Source organism: Musca vetustissima, unplaced genomic scaffold (assembly GCF_032173495.1).
Source record: "Musca vetustissima isolate MV318-11 ecotype Yass unplaced genomic scaffold, APGP_CSIRO_Mvet_v1 utg2116, whole genome shotgun sequence".
In the NCBI taxonomy this organism is placed as follows: Eukaryota; Metazoa; Arthropoda; class Insecta; order Diptera; family Muscidae; genus Musca; species Musca vetustissima.
Genome location: NW_026882293.1, coordinates 103,666 through 129,556, shown reverse-complemented (window position 1 = coordinate 129,556; position 25,891 = coordinate 103,666). Strand labels below are relative to the sequence as shown.

At 34.2% G+C, this 25,891-nt stretch overlaps 1 protein-coding gene and 2 non-coding genes across 3 annotated transcripts in view; 2 read left to right on the top strand and 1 right to left on the bottom strand.

Annotated features, from left to right (window-relative positions):
* The window catches only part of LOC133328566 (uncharacterized), a 51,529-nt gene extending 26,254 nt beyond the window's left edge, over window positions 1-25,275 (bottom strand). Inside the window, exon 1 of the mRNA XM_061537124.1 lies at window positions 25,166-25,275. Within this exon, the coding sequence (XP_061393108.1) occupies window positions 25,166-25,275 (110 nt within the window). The remainder of the gene's footprint in view (window positions 1-25,165) is intronic.
* On the top strand, window positions 19,132-19,204 carry Trnak-cuu (transfer RNA lysine (anticodon CUU)). Its single transcript has one exon. It is a non-coding gene; the product is annotated as a tRNA-Lys (tRNA).
* Trnak-cuu (transfer RNA lysine (anticodon CUU)) lies at window positions 22,391-22,463 on the top strand. Its single transcript has one exon. It is a non-coding gene; the product is annotated as a tRNA-Lys (tRNA).
* Window positions 25,276-25,891: the final 616 nt, after the last annotated feature.

Here is a 25,891-nt window from a genome sequence, read left to right as displayed (position 1 = left end):
TGAAAATAAAATCCGGACATTGTAAAAGAGGATGACGCTCTCCCATAATTTGGACTAATCGCATGGAACCTCTCATAGTCACTCATGTTCGAGGCGGTTTTGGGAGATTTTTTGTAGAGCTCTATAAGGTCACATAAGCTACAAATGTATTGGATTTAGACAACTTATGTTCAATACTGCACTACTGCTGGAAAATGTACTAGCCGGATTTTGGAAATTTGTATAGTTTGGCTCATTGCCAGTATACCGCCCCCATTCGGGAGTGGTTCTTGTAAACAATGAATATTTCGGCTGAACAAGATTATACCTAGATTTTGAAAAAAAAATACAAACAATTTTGGTATTTCTACCACCTTACTGGACCTCTACTCCAAACTCATTTTTCCAAAAAATCAAATTATGGGCAAAAATACCTTTCTCCTGCTTGCTGTCTCAATTATAGGGCAATGGTTATCAAAGCCGTATGTACGTTCGATAAGTATTTCGTAGCAGTTTTAATAAATTTCAACTCAATTTATATGAAACATTTTTAATTCCAGATTTTAGGCATAAAAAGTAACCAAGGTTTTTGCCTTCTTTCAAAAATGAAGGTGGCGAGATCATGTGATCCCTAACCCTGGCCGGAGCTCAACCCCGAGTTTCTGATTAAAATGGAATCCAGGTAATCACTAAAAAATTTGTTCACTTCTTTTTTCTCTTTCCAAAATTACTTTGCTTGAAATTTTTTAATAATTGGGCAGGTGCACTGTCTGTCCGTCCGGAGTTGCAGTAAATTACTCGCTTCGGCAAGATAACTGGGCATGCCGGCATGGCCATGCCATTATTTTTGGGTTATTCATATTGCAGGGTCCTTTGTCGAGAAATTCCACAGCGTGAGAGCCACACTGGTGAGAACAGCAAGAACTTTCAAGGACTTTCTGTGATAATCTCGAATGGAGATCAAAACTATGTCAAAGATTGGCGGCAATAAGTTGGAGAAAAAAAGTCATTAATTAGCACAAGATATTACATTTAAAAAATTTTGAAATCTCTCTCAAACTTGCAGTCACCAATGAGATTAAAATTTGAGTGCTTCTTCTTAAAATATGCAGGAATATACCAACATTTGTGTTGAACTTAAATTCGACCTAAAGGGTATATTTTAGCATTTTTTATGAATATTTTTGAAGGCCTTTCGACGCTACATGGGTGCAAGTTTTAATAGCTATAAATAATATCTTGTCATAGTGTCATAGTTATAAGCGTGGATTATTTAAAGAATAGTGTACGAAGCCCTGTCATAGATATAAATGTGGATGTGGATGAAGGTCATAACTTGGATTTCTATATCCTACACAATAGGCTTTGTTACTCCACAGGCAATAGCTCGAAATATTTTGAAGGCTTAATCGATGTGGCTGTAATTTTATGGGTCGATTATGGAAAGCAACCAAACTCCAGTTGCGAGTTCAACTGGCAACACAATTGAAATAAAACTTAACATTATGAATATCAACTTTTCCCAGTTGCTGTCGATAATACTGTTTTCACATTTCTACAACTAGAAATATTGTAAAAAAACAAAAAAATGAATAAAATATTTCAGAAAAACTAATTATATGTGATGATAAGCTCAGTGGAACTATTTTTTGATGATGAAAATTATGTTCATTTATTAGAAGGCATTTAAGAGACAAATCTATTAGAACTACCATCAGTTCTGTGATTGATGCTGAGTATTTTAATGTTCATATATCACAGAAGATTTTTAATATATGTCCTCATTTTGACATATGTCTCATTTGAAGGTCCCGTCAAAATTTATGTAGGTGCATTTTTCAACTGAAGTGGTGTTAATTTGACACCAAAAATTTTTAGTGTGTAAAAAATTTAATCGTAAAATTTCTCCATTATAGGTCCATGATTTGATATATCCCCCTTATAACAAAATGCCACATTTTATTAACTTTGAAATATTAACATTTTTATATTCTAGAGAACATCTTAATTTCTTTTCTCGCACATCCTCAGATCGGATGCTGATGTTTTTGCCATGATTTATGGTACTCCCTTTTAAAGAGTTCGTTTATCTGCATTTAATGTTAATGCTAATTTATTCTAACGTTAAATTATTCCAATTTATCTCAAGCTACAAAAAGAGGTGTGAACTTATTTTATATATTGTACTGCTACAATTTTCTTGGCGACGACAACTTTTCTTTGACAATTTAGATAGAAAGAAAGACAAAAAACAAAAGAAAAGAAAACTATGGCACCCGAACACAAGAAGAAGGTAAGACCACGTTATGAGTCGCCCCACCAACCAACATTAGTTTCGGCCTCCAGCTAAATAAATGTAGCGGAAATTGCCGGTATTTATGCGATGACATGATTGTCATTAAAAATATGACAAATGACTTTTGACAAATTTTTCGCCGCAGACTAGGTATGTAGTGTGACTGACTGACTGAATCAACAGCATGGTTGACATTTTGGCCATTTGGGATGGGGTTAGGATTTGTCTCTGCAATGGTATTAAGTTATGCGTTTTATTTTCTTTTTTTCTGCTGAGGTAAGGTGCTCTGAAAGAAGCTAGTTATGAATTTTTTGATTGTACAGCAACAACGTTTTTATTTACCATTGTTTTTGGATGAGGTCGTTTTTAATTGTTATTTTTGGGGAGGGTAAAAGGCTAAATGTTTGAAAATTTTCATTTTTTTTGTGTGTTTCATTTGTTATCAACTATAAATTGTTTTAATTTAATTTTTTTCAGCTGCTTTTTTAAAAAAATGCGATAAAAACAATTAAGAAAGTCTTTTGTGTGCTAATTTGCTGATGTCGGGTTTTTGTTGTTGTTTTGCAAGTGTTTCATTGTTTGTTTGAAGAGGTTATAAACAACAATTTGAAAAGTTAGTTGACAGCGGTGAGAAAATCTGTCAAATAGTTATGAGTTGATGTTTATATTTGCCATAAGGCGGATTTTTTTAAAGAAGATGACTATAAATACGGACTTATGCGGATTGAAGTGTGGATTTTTAAAAGACTTGAAATAAGGATATAAGCGTGGAATTTTTAAAGGTTTTTTTGAAGGCCTGCCATGGCTTAAAGCATGAATTTTACAGGATATTTTTGAATGCCTGTCATGGTTTAATGCATGGGTTTTTTTCTTGGATTTTTTTAAAGAAGTTTTTTTTTTAAAGACCTGTTATATATTTAAGCTTGGATTTTTAAAGAACTTTTTGAAGGCCTAACATATCTTTCAATGTAAGGAATTATTTTGAAGACCTGTCATGACTGTAAGCGTGGACTTTTTAAAGATCATTTTTGACTGTTTTTTTAAGAGTTCTTTTGATGACCTGTCGTAGCTTTAAGCTTGGAGTTTTAAATGATTCTGTCATATAATAGTTCCGCTACATTTTCAGTATTTTGAAAGTTTTAAACACCATGTCCCAACAAAGAGACTTTAATTTGTCATTCCGGGGTTTTTTTTTTTGAAAATTTTTTCATACGGCCTTATCGAAATATTGGTTTTAGACCCCATGTTTATTTGGACTAAAACCGTTTCAGACAAATTGGGGTCAATTTACAAATGTCCGTCCGTCTTTCTGGCCGGCTGGTGCACACCATAACTCTTGAAAGGGAGTAACCAATTTCATCCAAACTTTGCTCATCGTAATATTTCTTTCAAACTTAGTTCAAGTTCGATGATGGGGAATATCGGTCCACTTCGTCTGGTACCTCTCCGTCACCCAATATGGTAAAAAAGGGCCAAAACATATTTTTAATATCATTCCAGAGGACTGCCCGATTTGAACCAAACTTTGTCCAACCTATTATTTTTACCAAGCCCAGATCAAGTCCGAAGACAGAGCCCATTGACCTATTCCTTCTTAATTTCAATAGTTATAAATATAATATTTAACGAATGGAATGTCCGATTACCAAGCCTAGATATAGTACGTATATGGGACTAATTAGTTCACTCTTTCAAAGACTATACTCCGGAATAGTTTCGTGGAATATTAGAGTATGAGTATATAGTCCTGAATATTTGCTTAGAATGGATTTTTATACCCTTCACCACACTGTGGTACAGGGTATTATGTCTTTGTGCATATGTTTGTAACAGGCAAAAGGAAACGAGACAGACACATGGTTCCGTTTGAGAATATGCATAGAATCACTTTTTAAGTCGATCTATGCATGTCCGTCCGTCTATCTGTCTGTCCATGTTAAATTGTAAACAAAGTACAGGACGCAATTATGATCCGAATTGGATGAAATTTGGCATAGGTCACTTATTCGGCCCAAGGACGAACCCTATTGAAATTGGGAAAAATCGGTTCAGATTTATATATAGCTCCCATATATATTTAACCAATTTAAAGTAAACGGTCGCTACATATCTTTCGATTTGCACGAAATTTGGTACAGCCTAATCATTTAGGTCTAGAATGATGTCTGCCAAGTTTCGTGAAAATCGGTCCATATTTAGATATAGCTCCCATATATAGTTTCGTCCGATTTCATGCAAATGATGCCCCAAAGTCCCTATATGTCTTTCGATTTGCACAAAATTTGGCATAACGTACTGAATTGAGTCTAGAATGATGTTTTCCAAGTTTCGTGAAAATAGGTCAAGATTTAGATATAGCTCCCATATATAGTTTCGTCCGATTTCATGCAAATGATGCCCCAAAGTCCCTATATGTCTTTCGATTTGCACAAAATTTGGCATAACGTACTGAATTGAGTCTAGAATGATGTTTTCCAAGTTTCGTGAAAATAGGTCAAGATTTAGATATAGCTCCCATTTTTAATGGGAATTTTTAAAGAATTTTCGAAGACCTTTGAGGGCCAATATGGTAAAAAAGGACCAAAAAAATTTTTTCTTAATATCATGCCAGAGTATTACCCGATTTGAACCAAACTGTTTATTACCAAACCCAGATCAAGTTCGAAGACAGAGCCTTTTTACTTACTCCGGAATATTTTCGTGGAATATTAGAGCATGAGTCTATAATCCTGAATATTTGCTTAGAATGGATTTTTTCTTTCTTTGGCTTATTTCACAGCTATAATAATAGATTTTCCAAATGATATATTTCTTTGGATTTTTTAAAGAAAAATTTCGAATTTCAAAGAAAAATTTCGATGATAAAATTACTGATTTACTGCCTTACCTCTTACCTCCGACTTTTAATAATTCCAATTCTTTTTGATTTATTACAATTAATACTTATTGTCCAATTCACTTCTATACACAATTTCATTATTCACATGTCTATTTTCATGTGGTCATAAATCTAAAATTATCATTTAGAATAAATCTTGGGAACACATTTATTGTCCGCTCATTGTTGCTGTGTGTTCCCCACCTACTTCATAATTTATAATTATGATTTAGTACCCTGCTGTTTTCGTTTCCCTCCATATATTTTCTTATTAGATTTTTTTCTTAATTTAATACTATTTAACAGCTGATAGAATTTGCATATACAGTCGGAACATTTTCATAGAGAAGTAGTTTTGCAAAAATATTTTCTTTTTGAAAAAAAAACTTCACCACAAATCCTGTTTAAAATTTGTATGAGGGAATTATTATCTATTCACAAGTTTATGGTGTTTATTGTAGTCATGTTCCACTGTCCGTTTACTGCCATTATAAGAAATTTCTAAAATCCAAAACAATCGCGTACCATAAAGATTTCACAAAAGATAAATGATACAATCAGAATATGCGAATGTGAAATTTTTGCAAAAAGAAAAAAAAAGAGAGTAAAACGCCCACTCAACATGGAAGTGATTTGTAGAAGATTGATGGTGCGTGTTAGTGTGTTGGTAGATTTTTATAATATAATATTTTTTACAATTCTAATTTAAATATAGTACGTAAGAAGTAGTCCCACCAGTACTGCAAGAGAAGATACTGCATGTTATTAATCATTGTGAATTGTAGGGGAGAACCTTTGAACTTGGACCACCTTTGAAAAGCGCTCATAAAATATCGGTTTAAAATTATGCCAATCTTGTTCTCTAGCAGCGTAAACAACATTGGCTAGCTTTTTCAGTTGTCGACAAATTTTCTTCGTCCATTAAAACAATAATGAAATTATTTAAATTGAACTTTAAAAATGTCATATGTATATTCTGTATAAAGGTTACTCCTATCAGTTAAAATTTATAAAATAAAAATATAAAATAAAAAATGGTACGAAGCTTCAAAGCAAAAAGTGTTCAAAGGTGCCCTTTCTCCCCTTTATATAGAAAGAATAGTCCCAGAAGAATAAGCAAAGTCGTCATTTTATAACTCTAGCATCATGTGGTTATATAAATTACCTAAAATCGATGAAGACTTATTTTTGCATTTGCAAAGGTAAATTGCTACTAGGAAAAAAATCCACCCTGGTTGGAAAATTGATATTGAACATTAAACATACCGGGAATGACTTGATACTTTTGTATGAGGTCTATGTAGAAAGATGAATATTTCAGCTACTTTGTAAAGCTGATGTAATAACTTGCTCAAATTAGACCCAATTCAAGTGAAAATTTCTAAAATCGATATGGACATATTTTGGCAGGAAGATCTCTCATCCATTGAGAAACCATAATATCAATTTATAGAAAACTCGGTTGAAAAATGTGCCTGAAACAATCGTTTTATGGAGGCTACCATAAAACTTGAGCCAATAATTATGGTATGGGGATTTTCTCCCCAATTAGAATCCAAATTGTAAAATTACTGCCAATTTAGTTGAACTTCTCTAAAATATCGAAATTTGGCAGGTGCCGTTATAGAGATAATCAAAATCGAAGCTAATATAAAACCAGTGAGCGGAGCAGTATAGTCGGACAGGGCCGACCATATGATACCCTACACAACTTCCATGAAAATCTAACTTTCTGTGGTTCTATATTCTGAGATTTGGCAATATTTCGCGATATTTGCACACTTTTGACTGGCTAGAGGTCAACAAATGTTGGTATCAATTGGAGTACAGCCCCTCTTGGATTACTTCAACTTCACCGTGGGTTGTGTTGTGATGTTTGGCTTTCAATTGTGGCCTATAGGTCGACTCGAAAACACACAAAAAAATAAGTTTTCGGTCCACTTCATCCGAAAAATTAGTATCTGATAATCACCTAACATTTAAGACGTTGTCCTTGACCATAAATGGAACCTCATGGAACATTTCAAAGCGATCAGCGCTATATTTCCGGCATCCATTGTGGTAATAGGTTACTAAATAATATATGAATACGTAAGCACCTGTAAATATTTAAGTGTAACACCCGCATCCGAGTACCTATGACAATATAATTGGTATCAATTTAAAGGTCAACCACTCCTCTTGGATACACTATCAACTTCTCGGGTCTATGTCCTTCAGAAGTAAATGTATACGCCATAAAATACAAATTTTGTAATTTTTCACACAAAAGTCAGGGTCCATTTGACCCGCTAAATAATGACCGATCTTTATCGAAACAAGTATGCTTATTCTTTGGTCCATGTAAAAATACGAGAAGTTTGGGCCATAAAAATTCACGCTTAGTGGTCTTCCGATCTATTAAAAACCCAATCTTAAATCACTTCTGATCTATTCACTAACCCAATCTTAAAGAACTACATGCAAAATTTCGTAAAGATTGGTCCATAACTGTGGCCTGTATCGTGTTTACAAATTAAAGTGGACAGACGGACGGATGGACACACATGCCTAGATCGACTCAGCTAGTCGAGATATGACGATCGGTATACTTAAAGGTGGGTCTAGGACCAATATTTCGCGGCGTTTCATAATCTTCGGGTCATACAAACCTATAATACCCTGACAACATAGTTGTGTAGGGCATAAAAACACGCTTCGAGCTATGACAAGCCTTTATAAAAAATCTGTAAATATCCACTCTTTTAGGTCTGCTCATAACTCTACTGGTTCTTGCAAAAATATTTTTGAAAAACATTTGCTTATAACTCTGCTTACTCTTAAAAAAAATATTCAGAAATTCTACTATACAATTTCACACCTGCTGCTCTTCTGGCCCTTTTAATAAGTTTAAAATTACCCGCTTTGAGATATTCTGATCTATGTAAAAATCCACACTTAAATATCTTCTGATCTATGTAAAAATCCATGTTTAGAGATCTTCTGATTTATTTAAAAATCCATGCTTAGAGATCTTCTGATCTATTTAAAAATTCACGCTTAGAGATCTTCTGATCTATTCAATAATCCACGCTTAGAGATCTTCTGATCTATTTTAAAATCCACGCTTAGAGATCCTCTGATCTATTTTAAAATCCACGCTTAGAGATCTTGTGATTTATTTTAAAATCCACGCTTAGAGATATTCCTCTGGTCTATTTAAAATCCAGGCCAAAAATATATTCTGGTATATTTAAAAATCAGCGCTTAGAGATCTTCTGATCTATTAAAAAAATCCACACTTAAAGATCTTCTGATCTATTTAAAAATCCACATTTAGAGACCTTCTGATACGTTAAAACTCCATTTATACCATACACAACTATGTTGTCAGGGTGTTATGGATTTGTGCAGCACCAAGAGTTTGTAACGCCGCGAAATATTGGTCCTAGACCTACCTTTAAGCATACCGATTGTCATATCTCGACTAGCTAAGTCGATGTAGATGCGTGTCCGTTCGTCCGCCTGTCCATTATAACTTGTAAACACGATACAGGCCACAGTTATGGTCCAATCTTCACGAAATTGTCCATGTAGGATGGGTTCTGGCCAATGAAGAGCCCTATTGGTAAAGATCAGTTAATATTTAGGGGATGAAATAGACCAAAAGCTTTATTTTTGTCTTATTTTTCGCAATTATGGTCCGAACATCGGGAATTTTTACATTATAAAGATCGGCCAATATTAAGTGGGTCAAATGGATCCCGACTTTTGTGTGAAAAATTAAAAAAAATTGTATTCTATAGCGTATATATTTACCTCTGAAGGATATAGACCCGAGAAGTTGATAGTATACCCAAGAGGAGTGGTTGGCCTTTAAATTGATATTAATTATATTGTCATATGTACTCGGATGTGGGAGTTACACTTAAATATTGCTTACGTATTCATATATTATTTAATAACCCATTACCACACTTGAGGGCGAAAATATAGCCCTTATCGCTTTGAAATTTTCATGGGGATCCAGGTATGGTCAAGGACAACGCCAATAATTCTCGATAATGATCAGATAATAATATTGGGATGAAGTGGACCGAAAACTTCATTTTTCTGTGATTTTTCGCGTCGATCTATAGGCCACAATCGAAAACCGAACATCACAATACAAACCACGGTGAAGGGAATCTGGACAAGTAATTAGAAGGGTTGTACTGAATATTAGTAATATTCTATCTAGTCGGTCAAGAGGGTGCAACTATCACGAAATATGGCCCAGGCTCGGAATAAAAATAAGCTGAAAGTTAGAGTTCCGTGGTAGTTGTGTAGGGTATCGTATGGTCGGCCACGTCCGACTATACTGCACCGCTCACTGGATTAAGATTTTATATAAAATTTTCTATATATACTTTTATTTTAATATTAGTACAATTAAATTCATATAATACCTGTGTACAAATGAGAATGATTTAGACTTTTATAAAAACACAAAAACACAGTCCCATTCTCATAAATCTCAAAACAAAAAAATAGGTCAGTTATATCAAATCTTCCCTGGTACCTACTTATCAACAATGTACCTAATAAATCTTAATATTATGAGCTCTACATTTCGTATACCAACCATCCTACAATCCACCAATCCTAATATTCAAATTAACAACAACCAACCAGCCGACTGCAACTCCATCAAACATGCTGCCATGGTTTACAACCAAAAGACAGACTTGCGTACTACAGGTATGTATTTAATGAATGAATTACTGGAACTGGCAAATACTGCACATATCTTAAATTGCTACATATGCTGGGAGGTCCAAACACCAACATCCATCCAGCATAGTCTTTAAACAAATATTGCAAACATTTGTATTTTGAAATAGTCCTCATCTCAAATGGCTCACACACACATAATATGGCATAGTTGTATTACCATAGAAAAGTGAAATTTCAGTGTAAATTATTTTTACGCAAAAAAAGCACAGTTATCGTTAATTGAAAAGCCGCCTGAAAACATTTTAGTTTTCTTGTTGTTTTTGTTGAAGATAATTTTCGTCATTGCTGCAATAACATTGCAACATGTCATATTGTTGCAAGATTGTAATAGTCCAATAAAAATGCCAAACTGCCTTCGTGGTCTCCTTGACAACGATTGTGGAACAAGTCCCGCAACTTGTGTACCAAAAAAAAAAAAAAAAATGGTCCACCAAGTCAATAACTGTTGACTGCAGCAGCGACAACAACAATTCAAAGTTGTCCCATTTGGACACTATGTTTGTAGGTGAGATAGTGTCATTCGTGTCTCATATAGCTGTCGTCGCTTTAGCCAATCTCGGCTTACATCTTTGCTGGATTCATTTGTCATTTAAATGCGGTGTGGTCTTACATTTTATCACACGTTTTTTTTTTAGTTTTTTTTTGTCTCGCAACGCCATTCCACCTGTTGTCCGAATAGTTTTACCAAAAATTCGTTTTGGTGGGTAGTTGTTTGTAGTTGATTAAGCATTGTGTGTTAGTTTTCTTTTGCTTGTCGTCGGTTTTTCTTTATGTGCTACAATTAGTGGAAAATTCGTTCTCCAACATGTTGCTCTCCGATTTTCTTGTATTACGAAGTAAATCGAGTGGTTGGTGGGTTAGTACTGGTCCATTAGTTTATTTACTTAATTTTCAGACATTTTATTGTTATTTAAATGTATTTTAAAATTAAATTTAATTGATTATGAAATATTGTCAAGTCTCGTCTGATTGCCTCATTTTTTTTTTTGGTATTCCGAATTTGGTTAATTATTTTTATGGTATGATGTAGTAGACCATAGCGAAATTTTAATATATTTCGTTTATGGTAAATGCAATTTCATTTAATTGTAGGGGGAGTAGAAAAACATTAATGGGGAATAATATAAAACCAGTGAGCGGAGCAGTATAGTCGGACGGAGACGACCATACGGTACCCTACACAACTACCACAGAACTCTATCTTTTTGCGGAATTTTATTTCGAGCCTGGGTAATTTTTCGTGATAGTTGCACCCTCTTTCCCGATTAGAGGTCAACAGCACCTCTTCCTTACACATATATTCCGAATAGTACTAATATTCAGTACAGCCCTTCTAATTACTTGCTCAGATTCCCTTCACCATGAGTTGTTTTGTGATGTTCGGCTTTTGGTCTATGTATCGACTCGAAAAAAATACGTATGACCATAATTGGTATCAATTTAAAGGCCAACCGCTCCTTTTGGATATACTATAAATTTCTTGGGTCTATTTTCTTCGGGGGGCAAATATATACGCCTTAGAATACAAATTTTGTAATTTTCCACACAAAAGTCAGGGTGCATTTGACCCGCTAAATATTGACCAATCTTTATAAAATCAGGCATGTTTATTCTTTAGACCATCCCGTTCTCCATGTAAAATTTCGCGATGTTCGGCCATAATTGTGGCCTCTGCACAGTGGGCGAAAAGGCTCATCTAGCGGCTTTTAATTAATAGCGCTTAGGGATTTTGTATTTTATTTTTTGTAATATTTTTTTTTTAGTTGAAAATAGATTAAGCTACAGAGTTAAGCAAAAAAAGTTTTTTTAATGTATTTATATATATATATTTTTTTTTTTTTTTTTGAAAGTTGTAATTTTTTCATTTTTTAGTCATTGTTTATTTCATTCAGGAAAACATGATAAAATTAGTATATTTAATGTTTCTCATTCCTTGGGGCTAAGAATATATTAAACTTTAATAATAAAAACATTTTTTAAAAATTTTTTTATTAATTTTTTTAATAATATTTTTGGCCTTATTAAGACTTCATACATTTCATAACAAAAATTTAATTAATTATAAATCAAAAAAAAAGAAAAAATACAAATCGAAATAAGAAACTATTATTACTATTGTAATAATAGTTTCTTATTCCGATTTGGATACACAATGTTCTGACAAAAGTTGTAATCTTTCTTTTTTTTTTTGGTTGCCTTGTGGTTTGCGTAAATTTGAAATCAAGGGATCTGATTAACACAAAAGCGCATGCATTAAGTATTTCATTGTATTTAATCGGGATGCCTTTCGCGTATGATGCTCACGGAAATTGCGGTAATCTTCGCCGAGCTTCCATTTCATTTTTCCTAATTGAAGTGGTGATACTTTAATTATATCGGCTCCATGTATTAAGATTTTATGTATGGAACACGGCATATAAAACCAAGGATAAAGTATGATAAAAAGTTCTGCGTTCTGTAAAGCATATTCCATAAAAGATTCAATATCGATTTTGAGCCCGCAAGAAATGAGATTCTGCTCACTCCGTTCAGCAACATTAAATTCTGATAGAAAAATGAGCTTCTTCAAGGCGCGTAACAATATGATCTACCATATCTTGTAAAGGCACTTGAGCTGAATAGTTCGTAAATTGGACTCCATTTGGATAACATTTTAGTTTCGTTTTGTTGGAACATTCGTCAAACTTCTTATCGGGTGTTCCACGATTAGTCAGTGGATTAACTAATAAAAGTTATCCGTCTAACCACTCCTTGTTGTTTTCTTCAAATTTGTAACGGCTTCTATGGTCGAATTTCCATTTCTCAGCCAATTTTGCTACAAATTTTCTATTTTTTGTTTATTAGAAGAACTTTATTAGCATCGCACATGTTGATATTAATAATATTATTAAATATATGAGTTTCAATGACAGAATTTCTTTTAGTACGCACAGGCTCGTTGCGCCATAGTAAATAAACTTCTCGTCTGAGCATCGACATTTTTCCTAAAAAATGCAATATCATCTAAAGTTGCAGGTGGCTGCAGATCATTTGGACATTTTACAATCACAAATCGACATAGTAATTTAAAAAACCATATTCTAGCGCGAATACACACGAATATCAGAAGTTCCGGTCTACGGAAGTCTTACTTTGGATTTTTTCAAGCAGATGAGTGGTATAGTACACTTGAACTATATTTTTTCTACAACACTTAAGCACAGGTCACAAACAAAATTTTTTTTAGTTAATACATACCTCTAACAATAAATAAATCAACTTTTCATTCACCTTATTGAGACAAATGCTACTTTAGATAAAATTTGGCAATGCAAAGAAAACACGTGTTGAAGCTTAGTTAACATAGGCTGAAACATATGTTGTGTTTGACAGCTCACAGCTGTTCAACTAGATCATATCAATCAGAATAGAATCGATATATTAGATCAGTGGGATAGTAGTAATCGATAGAGACACAATTTTGGCCCAATTAAACACTTTGAAAATTGAATTAAACGACGCTAGATCGTCCATTTCGCCCACAGTGCTCTGGAGCGACCAGAAAAACGGACAAAAATTAAGTATTTGGTCCATTTCATCCCCTAAATATTAACCAATCTTTACCAAAAACAATAGGGGTCTTTTTTGGCCAGAACCCATCCTACATACAAAATTTCGTGGGGCTGCACAAAGCTATAATACCCTGACAACATAGTTGTATAGGGTATAAAAATGGGTCTGTCAAGTAATGGTAAAGTATTCAAACACCGGGCCGAAGCTTTTTATACTCCAACATGAAGTGGACATTCAAAATTCCTAAACTAGATCAGGACATTTATATACCGGCTATGCAATAGTAAATTGCTGCCAGGAGGGTCTGTAACTACACGTTTACGATGCGGAATAATTTTATTTATTTTTTTTTATTTCAAAAGTTGTATTCTTTGTTTTATTTCCTTTTAATCCATTCCAAATTCCCTTATTAAATATTGTAATTTTACTAACTTCAGCTCAAAATACCAAAAAATGTGGATGTTGTTATATGAGGGCTTCTCTAAAAATAGGAGCTGTATTGAACATTTTTTGGACGATTTAAAACCCAATGAGAACCCAATATGTATATCAAATTACAGCCAACTCAGTCAAAAGTGTGAGGTCTATATTAATTTTCAATATCAAACATCCTAGGAGCAGCATCGTGATCGGAATGACAAATTTAATATGGAGAAGGATGTAAAATAGCTGAAACTCTTGAGGATAAGACAGTTTTATTGTGAAATCGAAGTATTCATCGGAGACATCCTCGAAATATATACGTGATCAAAATAAATTTCGATTTCGTCTGTTGAAATCACGTTAGGGCTCTCAATATTTAAAATGGGGCTTTGAAATTTTGCACATTCATTACCACTACTCCTAGGTATCGAAAAAGGTATAAATCAGTTCACGTTTTGGTATAGCCTTCTTATAACTGTTCATCAAATATTGGTTATTTTTACACGGTTTCCAACCGAATTAGATCCAATTTATTACTATGAGTTCCCAGAGGGTTTCAAAATCTGTCTAAAAAACATCAATATTGACCCAGGTTTCCGTCAATACTACCGCACTCCCATTATTCCACATCTTTGGGACTTTGAACATTTTTTTTAACAAATTTGTCTTCAATTTTATATTTTGGGTATTTATTGGGTAAAAAATCTTCGTACCAAAACCATTCATATTTTGCATTATCATTTTGCTTATTGTGCTTATTGTTAAAAAAAATAATTTTATTTCGGATTATTATCTCCGAATCGCATATAAATATTGGATATGCGATTCGGAGATAATAATCCGAAATAAAATTATCTACAAAAAATAAAAAAATATCGAACGTTTTGTTTTGGGTACGGCCTCATTTCCGCTATTTTGTAGAATTTCATTGTAGTTTTCCAACAATGTGGCTGTAATTTGGCATAGCTGGCATTCCGAATTTGTGGAAGGCGAAACAATTTTCAATTTCGTTTCACTTTTTGGCATAGACCCTTTTTTAAGAGAAGGCTTTAACCTCACAAACCTCCTATGTTGATGTCTGAAATTTTGCATTGTATTAGATCAATGTTTTGGCATAGCCTCCATTCATGAATGATGAGGAAGATTTCGATGTACAACTATTTTTAGGAATATCCTACACATTATAGGTAAACCGAATGAAGTTTGAAAGTTTTAGCCGAATTTCTCCATGGAAGCTTTCCGCTTTCCTGTTGAATAAAAAAACTTCTTCCTGGAAATGTTTTCAATGAAAGCCTATGATTTAAATAGTCCCGCTTAATTTGTGGTACATCGAAGTTGTCAATATACAAAAAAAAATAAATAACTAAATGCCCACCACATTATAGAAGATATGAAAAGTTCGGCCCGGTCGAATTTAACAAGGGTTTTTGAAAATCCATAAATTGAAAATCCATAGTGTACCAGTAAAAATTTTTCTAATCATGAGAAAGCCACAATGAGAAATGTAAACAATTCATTAATAACACAACAATTTTCCTGTTACTTTACCACTATATCAAATCAATTTTCCTCTCTCTCCCTCTCTCTTTTTTTTGGCAAAAACAAACACCATCACTACAACACCATTCGACTGTGTTTTGTTTTGATATCGTTCTCCGCCTCTCTCCTTACTTGGTGGTTGTTATCTTTCAACCGTTTCTGTTGCCAACAACCGACGACTTGTGTGACTAGTTTTGCATTCCATAGTTTCTTTAATTATGTGTTACAAAATTCGCATGTGTATTTTCCAAATTATTTTGATATTAACGATAAATACAACATATCAAACAAGTGTCGATACGAACAAAATTCATTTGAAAAATGACGGTGGAATCTTCATACTATGACCTTTTTTTCTCTGTACCCTAATTAAAACATTTTCCTGTAAAATAAAAAAAAAAAAATACTAGTATTTAGGTTAGGTTTGTTTCTACAGAAAATAATCCGGATACTCATTCTTGTATCCTAATAAGCAAAGATGATACCAATAAGTGTAACAAAAATCCTCGTATAAAAAATTTAATGTCATTATTGTTATTGTGCGATACATTTTAACCAATACTCCTGCTACTATTCGCTGGATAGGTACAAATTTTGTCAACGAATGACTTGTCAATCCTCTTTCAATATTTATTTGATATTTTGTGCAGGAAGTAAACCATAGTATAGGTCAAATATTAGGAAAATAATCGATCAATGCTGTGACGTGGCATCCTATGACGTCCTCACACACTAGCTGGACATTTGGATCCTGAGTAAATTTTCATTGCCTTGATCTTATATGTTGGTCCCCCAGATGTTTTTTACTTACTATCCAACGTTCGGCGAAGCCATACCATTTTTAGATTCACAAATTGTTTTATTGTGTTCTATAGAAAATCTTGACCCAACATGGTACAAATATGGATATTTCGTTATTCGCGTCATAAAAATACAACTAAAGAAATATTTTTACATAAAAGGGCTGCATGAAATGTTGCAAAAAAAAAAAAAACGAATCACATTCCCCCCATTTTTTAAGTGTCTCAAACGAGGCAACTTTGTTGTCTACTAAAATTTCATGACGGTCACACCTATTACAAAACCATGTTATCATAGTTCCTATTGAGTTCTATGGCGTCTAAACATGTCAAAGCATCCCATGAATGAAATGAAATGCTTTTCACACATTTCCCATCCGCAGTTGTCCAGACACAAAAAGTTCGTACTCAACAGAATAGAAAAATTGACACATGTTTTATGAATATCTACAAGATTGTACGATTGCATTTCAAGTGAAATGTGAAACGTTTTCTCTCTCTTCGTTTCTCAATTCATTAGTCGCATGTCTGGCTGCAAGTATCGAATATGCCATTCGTCTAAGTAACTGATAGCCATTGTTTGGCACATCATTGCTTTGGCTTTGGTTAACTCAAATTACCATTCATCTTTAACAGGGGGTCGATTCTCAGAATTGTTGCAATTTGTTGTCGTTAGGATTTGTAATTCTTCTTCAGAACTGAAAACGTTTGCATGCCATTTTTACGTCTTACAGAATCTCAGACACACACTGTGTCTCCCGGTTGTTAAACATGAACATGGTTGTCAGACGAAGAAATGGAAAAGGAAAAGGGGGGAGGGATGTACTCATGGGGAATATAATACCTTTCTTTTTGTTCCCGTGAAAACCGCCAAAGAATAACAGAAACATGTAAAAGTCATGTAAATGCATTTTTATGGAACTAATTGTATTGTTCAACTTGTCATTATGGAAAAAAACGACAGCAACAACAATAACAACAAAAATGACGAGTGCCTTTCATTCACTTGTCATTGATATCGGTTAAAACGTCAAACAATTAGACAAGCGTGGAGCTTCATTTGATGCACGATTGTGATACTTGGTAATATTATGAGGAGGCATGTATGTTGGAAATATAAAAGAAATTCTAAATGTTTCCTATTAAGACAGTTCTCAGGACCTAGAGGAAGATGTACACAATTAAAAATACAAATTATTCGCTCCTGAGATTAAAAAAAATGCGTTTCTCGGGTCCACTGACTTAATTTTATTTTTATGGAGAAATCGTTGTTAAAGGTCTAACCGAATTATAAGATAATATTTGTCGGCAATATCTTTAAAGTAGTCTTGTGTCGTTCGTGAACGATCTAGTTCAATTGAACTAGTCAGTTCATTATTTAGTATTGTCGTTCACGGAACGATTTTGTTTACCAAACGCCGTCGGTCACTAAACGACATTGAATTTTTCCAACACTGAATGCACTGAATTTGACCAACTGAACGGCTTCAAAAAAGAACAATTGATTATAAAATATTTTACATTAAACGAAGGTACGTGCAATAAAATGAGCACTCGGAAAATAAGTCCATTCTGGTGCCATTTCATGGAATGCGGTGCTTTAAATGCCAAATGCTAATACTGCAGTAGTGTTCTTAGCATTGCTGGAAGGTCAGTAAATAACGAACTAGTTCAATTTTAAAAATGAACTAGTTCGTTCAATCTCTGAACTGAACGATATTGCCCAAGAATATTTTTAAGGACCAATAGCATTGAAATCTCCATATCAAAATATCAATATTGTGCGTAGGGGGCTACCCCTATCCCATATAATAGTTTAATTTCCGTTTGTTATTTGATTGGAAACCTCATTTCAAGTACCTCAAGGTTATATCATTGCCCATCCGTCCTTCTCATTTTAGGATTAAAGGCCTTAGAAGCATTTCCACTTAACTGACAGTAAATTAACATTTCGGTGTCGATTTAGGCCGATGTTTTTTCATGGTTCTCATATAAAGTTCCCGGACAAATTCTTGTATTTTGAAGACACTGTCTGTAATTACCTGTCTATGTGGCTGTAAGCTTCAAATTTGGGGGGAGAAAAGACCTATTTTGAAATAAATTAGTTTTAATGGTTCCTCCCCTGAACGCCTTAGCGTTCAAAGCCACCTCCTTATCTTCCTAAGGATGGAAAAAAAGTCCGTCACTACAACAAAAATCTGATCTGAAAAGGAATGTTCTGGTGTGATGCCAAATGTCCGAACCCTTTACACGGTTGAATTTAATTCGTAGATGCAATTTCGCAACAATAGTCGACATAAATACAACTTATCAAGTAAAGACATTTGTAAGCCACACTGATGAGTCGCTTAACCAACGGCGAAACCCGTCGCATAGTGATGGGAATGTAGTATCTCTCTGGAGGCTTATTATAACCTTTTTTGAGACCCATATTTTGAAACACATCAGTCAAATCTTGGGACATCTTTCAACATCTTGTTTTTCAAAAAAAAAAAAATTTAGCAAAAAATATTCGTAATATTCAATAGATTTTTTTCCAGGTCAGGTTTTTAAGGCTCATTTCTATACAAAATAAATGCTCAGTAATGGTAAAAATGTTACGTAGTCCTGAGAAAGGCCCCCACACATTTTTAGATCGAGATGCAATAATTTAGGACTCTTTTTCTATGTCGTGGATATATATTCTTTATAGTGGATTTCTTAGAAAAATATATTCAGAACTATTGCATAGAAACAAAATCTGATCTGACCTTTGGTGGCGACAAATCTTTTCTATTCTATTTTCTTGTTGTTTTTGCTGCTTTATTTGGCTCGTGTGTCTTCCCCAATCCCCCACCCTCCATGTTTCTGAGATTATTTCTTTTTGTGCTTAATCTTGTAATAGCTATCCAGAGGAGGGACTCCCACATGCCCGGCTAGCTCAGTCGGTAGAGCATGAGACTCTTAATCTCAGGGTCGTGGGTTCGAGCCCCACGTTGGGCGCTGGAATCGTTTTAGCTTCGCATTTTTGTTACTCGGGAATTTATAACGAAGAAGGATAAAGCGGTCAATTGGATGGGGACCCTTCGAAGTACCTAAAATTGTGGCAGGGCCTTTATAAGGGGGCTATTTCAAAACATGGACCTACATTGAAAATTTTAAAATTTGTTCCAAGTGTTATTTGTAAATTTTATGCCAGAACAAAATACCAAAAAGCTGACATATAAAAAGTTATAGTAATCTTGGATTTAACCAGTGAGCAGAGCAGTATAGTCGGACGGATTCCGACTCGACCCTCGTGACAGATTAGAGGTCATCAGCTGCTTTTATAAGTTGGCCAGATACCCTCCCGTGCGTTGTGTTGTAATGCCCGACTCATAATTGTGACCTTAGAGCGACCAGAAAAAGAGACGCAAAAAAGACACATCCCCTAAATAGCATCTGATCTAGGCGTCGTCATAACCGGAAGTTAATGTAAAATTTCATAACGATCGCGACATTTCTGCCCTCTAGAGGAGTAATGGTTATACTAAACAATACTAGAATACGTTCACCCGTATAATGTTTTTACTATAACTCTCACATCCGAGTACATACGACAATATAATTGGTATCAATTTAAAGATCTCGGATATACCATCAACATCTCGAGTCTATGTCCCTCAACGGTAAATATTTACGCCATAGAATAGCAAGTTTATAATTTAGCACACAAAAGTATGGGTCCATTTAACTCCATAAATATTAACCGATTCTCCTGAAAAGAGTCATACTTTTTCTTGGGTCGGACCCCATCCTCCGAATAAAATTTGGTGATATTCGGGTCATAAGGGTCAACAGAAAAAAACGACAAAAATAAAGTTTTTAGTCCATAAATCCCCTAAATATTAACCGATCATGACCAAAAACAATAGGGACTTCTTTGGCCAGAACCTACATTCATAACTGTGGCCTGTATCGCGTTTACAAATTATAATGGGTCGACGGACAAATGAAAGGACGGACACACACGTCTAGATCGACTCAGCAAGTCGAAATATCATGATTGGTATACTAAAAAGTGGGTCTAGAACCAATATTTCGCGGCTTTTCAAATTCTTGGGGCCATACAAACCTATAATACCCTGACATCATAGTTGTGTGGGGTATAAAAAAATGCGGTTATGATCATCAAACTTTCAACAATTAAAAACTATCTGAAAAGAGATTTTTGTCATGTCTGAGAAATCGAGATGTGAATTACAACTGGTCAAAACATGAACCCCGGAACTTGGAACTTATAGCCACATCGGTTAATTATTTTAAATATGGCGAACTCTTTTCTCTCTTAAATAGCTGTGATTTTCGAAGCTTTTATTTTTTGAATGAAACGATACACTCTTTAAAACTTTTGGTGGAAAATTCCAAGATGGTTGGGACTAGAACAACTGGGAATATTGCAGCTATAGCCCAAAATGTTTCAGAAAACTCAAATTTATACATTCCTTGTCGTTCTTCGGAACTGGAGATTCAACAGAAGACACAACACCTTTTTTTGAATAAAGAATAGGATTCGAAAGCTTATAGAATTCGGTTCTTTCAAGTCAAAAAACTTCGTGCGTTTGTTGATTGGGTTCCTGAAATCATGATAAATTCAATCGAAATATAATCTGAATTAACGATTTTTTTCGTTTCTCTCCTCAGAGTTAACTAGATCATACATTTAAATCCATAGATCCTTTTAGTTCAATAGTTCGTTCTGTTAATACGGTCAATGAACGGGCAGACCTAAATGAATAATGGATCTAAAGAAATTAGGTGAACGAGAGCAAAAATGAACAATTGGATCGAAAGGAATAGTTCCTTCGAACATGTTGTTTCCGAGACAACCCAACAACACTATTGGTCCTTTGTTTTCAAAAATGAGGTTGGATGAAGAGTTAGAGTGAAAAAGTATAACATTATCGATAGATGTTTTATGGGAGTAGGAGTTGTTTTGTGCCACTATTTTTTGTACATAGGGTGGATAAATAGAAGTTTTTTCTATCAAAACCTGCGGCATATACTAATAGTGTTATAGTTATTAATATAGTCGGCCCCATTCCCTTTAAAAAATATTTTCCAAATACCAGAAAATATTATTTAGCAGAAATACCCTCCCGCAGATAGGAAACCTTTTTTACCATTACTAACCTATCTCAATATTTTTTACATTTATTTGTAAACCCCTATCTGCCACACACGAGTTTTGTTTTTATTATTTTTATTGTTATTGTAATTGTCAACTATTTACGTTGTAAAAGTCATAAGGCATGACTTATCATACAAATAAATACGATATCAGTCATTCAAACACACAACAGCAACAACAACAACCACCATCAACCACAAACCATTTTACAAACCGTCTTATCGATGACGGTCGAAGACCCTACGACAACAATACCGCCAACAACTTGATCGCAAGAACTTTGCACTCTAGATCTAGCGATCTGGTCGGTTGTGGTGAGGTATGGGGGCATTCCCTTTACTTTCGTTGTCATTATTCATGTTACTATGATTGTTTTTCATGTTAGTGTGTTCTTGTTGTTATTGTTTTTGTTGTTTGTTAGTCTGACTTACCGCATGTATTTTCAAACTTCAGTGATTTTTGACATGTTGTTAGCTGTCAGTTAAAAAAATGTCTACATCATCGTTGCTGTTGTTGTTGTCGTTGTTTTTGTTCTTAGTTTGCTACGTGTTTCTTTTCTTTCCCATTGTCTTAGCCGCCACAATATTCTTGGGATTTTGTTGGAAATTCATTCATTTGGCTATTCTCAAATTTTATTTTTAATTTTCCCATGTTGTAAAAATACACCAAGCGTAGCGAGCGAAAAAAAACAGCTCATGTTTATATAAATAGGAGAAATAAATTCATCTCCTCCCTATATGCAGGTGGGTACATCGAGGAGAATGGGTGTGTGTACGTTTGTGTTCTCTATACATTGGCCCCTATGGTGATAGCAAGAAGAGGTACCTCATATGCGTTTGTGTGTGTTTGTTTTATTTTTTCAACATCTGAAGAGGTCACAACCACCGTGGGCGGTATAGTTTATAATTAATGCGTGTTATTCTTGTTCTATGGAATGTGTTATCTTCCCTTATTCTAAGAGATTGTTTTATTCTTGGAATATTATTGCGATAGTTTGTATGTGGTATGTGTGGACATATGCCCGGCTAGCTCAGTCGGTAGAGCATGAGACTCTTAATCTCAGGGTCGTGGGTTCGAGCCCCACGTTGGGCGCAGGATTTTTTTTTAGTTCTACATATTTTATTTTAAAGAGGTTTTAGGTGGGGGGTATTGAAAGTGAAAGTTTGGGGTTTATTTCAATTTGTCGGTCTAGTGTTATAATTCCGATAAAATATATAAAGGTACCAACTGAATTTCTGTAAAATATCCAAATCTTAAAATAAATGAGATGGACACCTAAAATGGAGCGGGATGGAAGGGGTTAAGTGAAAACATGGAATTATATCCTCTATTCAAAATGAAGATCTATATTGAGCACCTTCTCTTAAGAAGTTCTAAACCCACCGAGAATTCTGAAAGTACAGCGGTAAGAAAATACGACTAGGGCCTTTTAGAAGAAGCCGTTAAATGGGGCTTCTGAGCTCATATTATTGCAAGGAATAAAATGTGCGGGCTAAGTGAAAGCATGGATCCATATTGTCTATTCAAAATGACGACCTATTTTGAACACTTTATCCTAAGAAGATTTAAATGCATTCAAAATTTTAAGTGAAAGTCCTAGTCACTTGAAAATGCAAATGGAAAATTAAAAAAGCGGACAAGCGGAATCAGGGGGGCTAAGTGAACTTCGGCCTTAAAAAATATAGACAGGCCCCTTTAATGGCGGGTTAATTCAATACCTTAACTAATGTTATTTCAAGGAAGTCTTTGATCCATTCAGAGTTTTAACTGAAAAATTATAGACCCTAATACTTCATACCTCCATGTGCCTATGCTAGGATCATTTTCTCCTTCGGAGAATCCAGAATGACAAATTTATACAAAATAGAATGGGCTAAGTGGTATTTGAAGAGGTTGTTTTACACTCCGAATGTGATATTACGTACACATGGAAGATTACAACAAAAATTCGGTTATAAAATGCGATCAAGACCCTAAAACTTCATATCTGCAGGGGCCTTTGCTATGAACTTTTTTTCTCCTTCTGAAAATCAAGATATGACAAGATGAAACAATCGAAAAGAAAATGCTGTTGGGACCTATAATAGGCTAAGTGATGGTTGGAGGAGATTGTTTTACCCTCCGAGAACATGGAATGTACACATGGTTACCAAAATATTGCCAGAAACATCAAAAACTCTAACATAAAGGGACTATGCCAACTAGATGCACCTATGAAGGGTGAGAAATCAAAATTTAGAGACTGACAAATACCTAAAAATCGGCTGGGGTAATTTCCAAATAAGGACCCTGAGTTTTTTTTGGTCGTTATGACAGATTGGTCCGATAGAGCTTCTTATTACCATATAACTCTATACACATTCTCCTCAACTATATGGACCTCTACAGAGTTTCTCATTTATGGAGCTCCTCATTACCTATTGAAAGCTCAGCATTACATATATGGAGCTCCTCATTACATATATGGAATGCGGACCACGATAGAATTATTTAGTACCTCTGAGGATTTTATAGAGTTCTTAGTACCTATATGGACCTTAATAGCGATAATCTGTACCTATACAGACCCCTTTAGAGGTCCTCGATACCTGTATTGTCCCCTTTAAAGCTTCTTCATTGTATAGATCCCATCATTAGCTATACTGACCTTTATATAACTTAAAATTACATATATGACCTATATGAACTACCTTTATAGCGCTTATCATTACCTATATGAACCTCATGACCTATACGAACTATTTACAGCATCTCAATAGTGATAATCAGTGCATATACGGACTTGTTAAGAGATTCTAACACATGTACCGACATCTATGGTGCTTCCCCATTACATACACGGACTTTCAAAGATCTCCTCAAGACCTTCACTGGTCATGTTCGTATAGGTCATGGAGTTTCTCACAACATATACGAACAATTTACTGGTTCACAACATTTTTTAAGTCACCACAATTACATTTCTTTCATAATCTTCCCACTAATCATTTATACAGTGATCTATGGTGTTCCTTATTGGCTATATGGACCCCTATAGTGTTCTTCCAAACCCATTGTGACCTATATTGGGCTCCTCATTACATAAAGGGAATTCAATACAGCTCATGTCCTATGTATTTCGTTAGTAAGAGCCTCAGTGCCTATATGGACCTGAATAGAGATAATCAGTACCTTATAGACTTTTGAACAGACGCTCAGTACCTGTAACGACCTCTTTGAAGCATCCTCATAACCTTCACCGACTTTCACAGATTTTCTTATTAACTATTCGGACTTTAATGGAGCTCCCCACTTTCAAATAATATTTCACAATTATTATTCTCAAAGTTGTGTTTAACATTTACCGCAAATAAATAAATTAAAACTTATTATAGCTCGCCTGTCAAATTTCAAAATTATTTTTAACATTTTATTATTGTCTTCAAGTAATTGAGCCTCCCCGACTTTGCCATCCACTTCGTAGACACTTAACCCTAATATAGTTGAAATCTATTATTGATATTACAAAATTTTCATTGATGTCCAACATAACCTTTAAATGTCGAAGCAATTTTAATTTCACTTCGACGCTCAACACCTTTAATGGGCCCATGTTTTTTCATTACTTTACGAAAAAAAAAAATTGAAAAAAAAACTATGTAATAGAGTGTCAAATGTAACCATAAAAATGTGAAAATCTATAAAAAAAATTGCGTTAATCCTTTTATTGACATGAAAACATTGAAGTGGTATTGGCCATTTGAATATTGACCAAACCACTTGTGTGTCCATCATCACTCCTCCAACCACCCCACCCCTTTTTTGGCTGAGATTCAAATGGATGATTGATTGGTGGTGGTGGTGGTGGTGGCGTTGTCGTTGTCGATGTTTTTGTTTTGATTTTCACATTCTTCGGAATTGTCATTGTCACCGTCTGTAGTGATAGTGAGCTTATGGTAAACTATGCGGTGCATGACATTAGGACGAATTTAAATTGTTTTTGTTATTAGTGTTAAATTTACTGAGAGTTTATCTTAAAATGGGTGGTTGTAATGAATCAAGTTTTTTTTTATTATTTGAGGATAAATATGGATGCAATGATGCGGACCACCTTTGGTTGTTGTTGTGTTTTGTCTACTTATTATTATGTTGTAAATATGTGCATATTTGAATAAACAATTATAAATTGTTTTGAACAATTTTATCATCACAAGGAGTATTTGGAATCTAAAAATTATACTAGAAATGTTGTATATTTTATAATTTGAAATACCTGTTGTATTTGTTGTACTCTTATTCAATATATTTGGAGATATTTACCTGTAACGAAAAAAAAGAAATAAATACAATTAATAATTTGATTATACAAATAAATGAGAATTTAGTTGATGTAATAAAACATATAAATAAAAATCTGTATAAAAAGCTAAGTTGGAATCCCCAATTATCTATACCGACCACAAAAGAGTTCCTCATTACCAACACAACTATATACGATAGTATCTAAACGAACCTCTGCAAAACTTTTCATTGCCTTTAAG